The sequence below is a fragment of the Trichosurus vulpecula genome, chromosome 5, assembly GCF_011100635.1.
Source record: "Trichosurus vulpecula isolate mTriVul1 chromosome 5, mTriVul1.pri, whole genome shotgun sequence".
Taxonomy (NCBI): Eukaryota; Metazoa; Chordata; class Mammalia; order Diprotodontia; family Phalangeridae; genus Trichosurus; species Trichosurus vulpecula.
This window is the reverse complement of record NC_050577.1, coordinates 46,469,722-46,475,663: the sequence shown is the minus strand read 5'-3', so window position 1 is coordinate 46,475,663 and position 5,942 is coordinate 46,469,722. Positions and strand designations below refer to the sequence as shown.

Here is a 5,942-nt window from a genome sequence, read left to right as displayed (position 1 = left end):
GAGTTATATCTCTTGCCTTCCCACTCCAGAACTGCCTCATTAGGTCCCCAGTGTCAAAATGTCCTTACTGTCATGAAAGTTTGTCTCTTTTCTAAATTGAATTATCACAGTCCTATAAGTTCTAACACATTTACCTGCCTGTGTATTTATCCCAAAGAAGGTGATCTTGGAAAATTAGGCTTTTGGAGTATCTTTGATCTAAATCAAATGCTCTTTGTTCCAAAACCACTTAGCCAAGTGAATCCTAGTTCACAAGTACCTTTATAATTTAGCAATGGAAAGTTTTTACTTGCAACTTCCAAAAAAGATTTTCTACTTCTGGTTCATTGAGATTATACTGAAGAATTAGGGAAAGAGGCAATGATTTGACATGAGCCAGCTAGTGGACCTATCTGCAGATCCCCTACTACAGAGGGATTTTCCTATCAGATTTTCCAAGAGAAAAGAGAAACTGTTTTGGACATCTGTAAATATGATACCCAAAGAACATTTGTTTATCAAATGCCCCAATGTTTCTTCAGTCCAGATGCTAGGTAATATTGTCAATCTGGGTATGTAAATGGTGTGGGAACTCAATGGACATTCAACAAATTACTATAGTATGTTTTATGAACATAACAAAGTTGTCTTTTTCAACTGGTTCCATGTTGTCTCTGATGACAGAGACAGCTAGGTGGCCTAATGGATAGAGTGCTAGACTTGGAGTCAGGAAGACCTGAGTTCAAATTTTGCCTCACACACTTCCAAGATATGTGACCCTAAGCAAGTTACTCAACCTCTCTTCTTATTCCTGTAAAATGAAGATATTAATAGTAGCTACCTTACAGGTTTGTTGTGAGAATCAAATAAGATCCTATTTGTAAAGCGCTTTGCAAACCTTAAAGTACTATATAAATGCTTGCTATTATTATAGTTGTCACCATTGTTATTATAATTATTAGCGGATTATTTTTTCACTTCGGCATTTGAAAATTTTAATACAAGAACTGACAATCCCACAGTCTTTAATAGACAAAAGAGGGGGAGGCAGCAACAGAGACCAGGAAAAGGAGCCAGGGGGTACATGAATTTTGGGCTTTGTTTGATCATCATTGACATGCAATCTAACTTACCAGTGCTTTGTTTTCCATATATGTGAAGTGGGTTCGAGTCCACAGTCTGGCACATACTGTCTGTTTGACCCAGGGCAAGTCATTTAACCTTTTAGTGCTTCTCACGATTCTCCAAGATTATAAATAAGTTGTTGAACAGTTGGGGATTATGTTTTATTACTGGGAGCACCACATGCTGAAGAAATCACCCAACAAATGCATGACCAGGATTTTGAGGCAAATCCCCTTTGTACAGATTAATGTTTTTTAAACAATTACTCTAAGTAGCATTAAAGAAAAGCATTACTTAACTTTAAGGTGTTATGCTTTCTGGGGCATGCCTAGTTTTGTAATGGCTTACATATCTTAATCCAGTCTCTGGATAAAAAGATTTGGATTAAGTGTTTCTCTTACCCTTAGCAAATGATGTGATCTGCCAAGCATACAAGTAGAAATTAAAACCAAGCCCCCAAATTATGGTTCCTCTTGAGAGGGTCACTGAGATCATGAAGTAAGGTAATTCAGACTCTGGCCATTTCCCTGGAAAACTCTGGTTAGTTTTTGAAGTCCATTGCCTACCATGTCTTTAATTATTTTCATATTCTCTCTCTCTCTCTCTCTCTCTCTCTCTCTCTCTCTCTCTCTCTCTCTCTCTCTCTCTCTCTCTCTCTCTCTCTTCCTCTCCTTTTCCCTCTCCCTCTACCTCTTCCTTTCTGTCTCCCTTCTCTCCCTTTCTCTTTGTACCTCCCTCTCTTTTCTGCTATCCTTCCCTTCATCTATCTCCTCCTTCCCTCTCTTCCTCCCCTGCTCCCTCTTTCTCTCTTTTCCTCCATTCTTCCCTCACTCTTTCCCCTCTTTACATCCTTCCCTCCCTCTCTTTCCACCTCTGTCTCTCTCTTTCCCTAGGTATAATATATACACATCTCATTGATTCGCCAACAATAGATCCCATGCCAAGCCCTACTGGTTCATTGTTTGGGCCCTGATTGTCTGAGTGAAGGTAGTAGCAACTGTTTCTGTTTTGGCCAGAAACCCTGAGGGACTTCCACTCCCAGATTGCTATGTATATATATGTGTATGTATAAAGCACACTTGTTGGCTAGGACTCTTTCACTTTTGTCACTGTATGCCTGGTATCAAGAACAAAAGGTGAGGGCTTCACAAATACTCCCTGATTGCTTGAAGACTGTGATAATGGGATACCTGGGAAAGGGGAAGGAGGCTTCAGGCAGGTCCCTCTGTACTGTGGCTGGAGGTTCTCATGCACTGCTTTCTCTCTTTTCCCTCATGGGTTTCCCAGCGAGATGAAACAAAAGCTGGACGAAGAAGGCAGCAAGTGTAGCATCCTGTCCAAGCACCGGCAGTTCACAGAGCACTGTTGCATGCGCTGCTGTGCCCCTTTCACCTTCCTCCTCAACACCAAGAGACAGTGCTGTGACTGCAAGTACAACATTTGCAAAAGCTGCAGTTCCTACCAGAAAAAGGAGAGAGTGTGGCTCTGCTGTGTCTGTCAGCAAACCAGGTAAGAGCAGGGGCCCCGCCGCCGCCGCACCTGGGGGGCTCGGCCAGAGCCAGCCTCCTGCTGCTGCTGGGAGGCCCATTCAGCGCTTCCTTCCCCAGGGATGCCTGCCACCCCCTAGACGCAAAAAGCTAGCAACGGGCAATTTTAAGTTAAATGTCATTTCAGGAAGCTTCTTAGTTATATTATTTTTCTCCCAATTAACAAGCATTTATTTTCTCTGACTAAAATCCAGGCTTCCTATCTCTGAACCTAGAGCTAAAGAAGGAATAAGGGGGAGGTAGGTGGTGCCATAATGCATGAAGTACCAGGCCTAGAGTCCAGAAGACCTAAGTTCAAATTTGACCTCACATACTTACTAGCTGTGTGACCCCGGACAAGTCTCTGTTTTGCTCTGTTTGCCTCAGTCTTCTCATTTTTTGTCTGTGCCAAGAAAACCCCAAATGAAGAGGTGGACATGACTGAACAACAATAACTAAATGGACTATTGTCTTCATCCTTCTGGGGGCTCCCACCCTATTGTGTTGTTATGTTCATTTTTTGTTATTGTTTAGTCGTTTCAGTCATGTCCGACTCTTCATGACCCCATTTGGGGTTTTCTTGGCAAAGATACTCAAGTAGTTTGCCATTTCTTTCTCCAACTCATTTTACAAATGAAGAAACTGAGGCCCAACTAGTATACCTTGACATGGAATTTGAACATTCTGGAATGAAAGTCTCTTCCTTTTCCTAATTATCCCTCTCAGCTAATTGCATCAATTAAAAAAAAATTCAGGTTTTCCAAATCATTGATAACAGCATTGCCGTATGTGTGTATGCTTTAAAATTTAATTTACAAAAGATCTCTAAATCCTATGTTGCTTAGAAACATTGTAAAGAAAAAAAATTGTTTTAATGAATCCATTGCTAGTATCTAGTCAGTTGTTTTTTTAATGATTTGTTTATTTATGCAATCTACAAATCAGCAGTATGTTCATATCATCCATGGGGTTAGATTTAATTTTTCTTATGTACTAGGGATCATTGACTTTTATTAATGCAAATGTTGGAACACAGGTGAAAAAAACAATGGATCTTTTCTTGGGAGGAGGAGCTTTTAAAGAGTCCAATTAGTTGACTCTCACAGACCGATGTATAGTTTTTGCACATGACAATGGCAACAAGGTCTTGATCTCTGACAGTTTCATATTTTATTGTTTATGATGCCATTTGTTTTCTGGAATCTCATTGTACACTACCATGCCTTCACTTGGTTATACATTTGTATAAAGATAAGACATTCAAATAAATATATTGAGTTCACGTTTGCTTTGACTTCCCAGAGTGACCAGATGTCAGAATCCACTTTCAGGTAGAAGACTAACCAAAGACATACAACTTGTTACCTGCTTTGATCAAATATAAACTCCTTGAAGGCAGGGACTATTTCATCTTTTTTTAGTCTTTGTATCCTTTTGTACAGACAAGGCTATGATTGGAGCCGTACCTTAAAAAAATTGTATGCTAAAACAAAGGTCTAGGCTAGTCATTCTATTTATACATAACTATTAGGAGAATATACTTTTCAAAATTTTAGAGAGAGACAAATCTAGAACTACGAATCATTTAATCAACTGACTTACAGATTCATTTTCGATAATGGCCTTCATTTCCTATCCTTCCCTTGACCTGAATCCTCACTTCAAAAAATGGCTTCTTTTCTTTCCTGGCCTCCTTGTTGGCTTGAACTGCTGGCTGAGCCTATTATCCCAATGTCACCATGAAGACTGAAGACTGCAGAGTAATGGGAATTAGGTTCATTTTTCATTCATTCTCTGATCCAGGTAGTCTTAGTCACTGGTACCCTATAGAGCAGTCTTCTAATCCTCATTAACCATGAGAAGATTTATCTAATTCCCTTCCCTAGCCAAACTCCATGTTTGTGCTTGGCATAGAATATGGGCAACTGGCTTTTGAAGTTTGGCTCCCTCTGAGACAGCAGCAGGTTTTCTCATTTCTGATCTGTGCTGGAAAGAGGAATACAGCTCTGGCTGTTATTTGGGTTGCTAGGACACCTCAGTTCCCTATGTCAAGTCACTCTCATAAATCTGAGTTTGAAAAGTTCCATATGTGATATTAATTATCTGTCATCTCACTAAATTATTAATAGCTTCATAAAAAAATCACCTCAATTAAACCCTTATCAGACACTGAAATATAAGCCATTAAATTAGAATGCTCAAATAGCCACCAAATTCATCTGGAAATATTTTATCTCCTGCTGCTAGCATGGCAATGAGCAAGTGACTCCTTTATTTGTCATGCCTGCCTTCCTGTATCATGCATTTGCATACCCCTGACTTTCTTGAGAGGACAGCAAAGTGCCACTTTTAGAAGGATTTTTTGCAGCCTAACAAAAGATAACTTTAAATATAGAAAATGGACTTTTTCCCTTCCCCATGAACTAAAATATTAATTGATTGACCTGAATTTAGTATTGTTGTTCAGTCATTTCAGTTGTATCTGGCTCTTTGTGACTCCATTTGGGGTCTTCTTGGCAAAGATACTGGAGTAATTTGCCATGTCCTTCTCTAGCTGATTTTACAGATGAGAAAGCTGAGGCAAACAGGGTTAAGTGACCTGCAGAGGGTCACAGAGCTACTAAGGGTGGTGGGATTTGAACTCTGGATCCTCCTGACTCCAGGGCCAACACTCTATCCACTGTACCATCTAGCTGCCCTATAAATCTAGTACCTCCAGTATTTGCAGCTATGGCAGAGGAAACAGAGGTGCTCTGTTGTCAGAAGAACCTGGGTTCAAGTCCTACCTCAGACGTGCACCTACTATGTGACTGACCCATGGCAAGTTACTTAATTTCTTAGAGTCCCAGGCAACTCTTGAGTGAGTCAGCTTGCAGTGCCAGACACTGTGCCAGGGATACAAAGAAAAACAAATACAAAGTCCCTGGCCTTAAAGAGTTCACAATTTAATAGAGGAAGAAGACAAGATGTATAAGTGTAAATAGAAGGTAATTTCAGAGGGAAGGTACTAGGGAGGGAAGGTGGGAAGAGGGTGTTAGATATCTCTTTAGAATCCAGGACTACCTTCATGGTACCTAAAGCATGCTCTTCAAGGATGAAATTATTGAGATAAGTGAGGGGTTTCAGTTTTATGAAACTACTTTTCCAAGCATACTAGAAGAGTAGTCGTGATTTCCTATGTTGGTATAGGGCAAGAGTTTAGCCATCCTTTGAGCTATATGAACATAAAAAAGGTTGGACTTTTATTTATATAGTCTAGAGTTGTTCACTTTCCCATACTTATATAACTCGGTCACAGCCAAACTCATTATG

At 40.0% G+C, this 5,942-nt stretch overlaps 1 protein-coding gene across 1 annotated transcript; it reads left to right on the top strand.

The window, feature by feature from the left end:
- The first annotated feature begins 2,395 nt into the window (after positions 1-2,395).
- Positions 2,396-2,617, top strand: LOC118851983 (myelin associated oligodendrocyte basic protein). The gene has a single exon (XM_036761593.1). The coding sequence runs from the start codon at positions 2,396-2,398 to the stop codon at positions 2,615-2,617; it is 222 nt and encodes a 73-aa protein (XP_036617488.1).
- Positions 2,618-5,942: the final 3,325 nt, after the last annotated feature.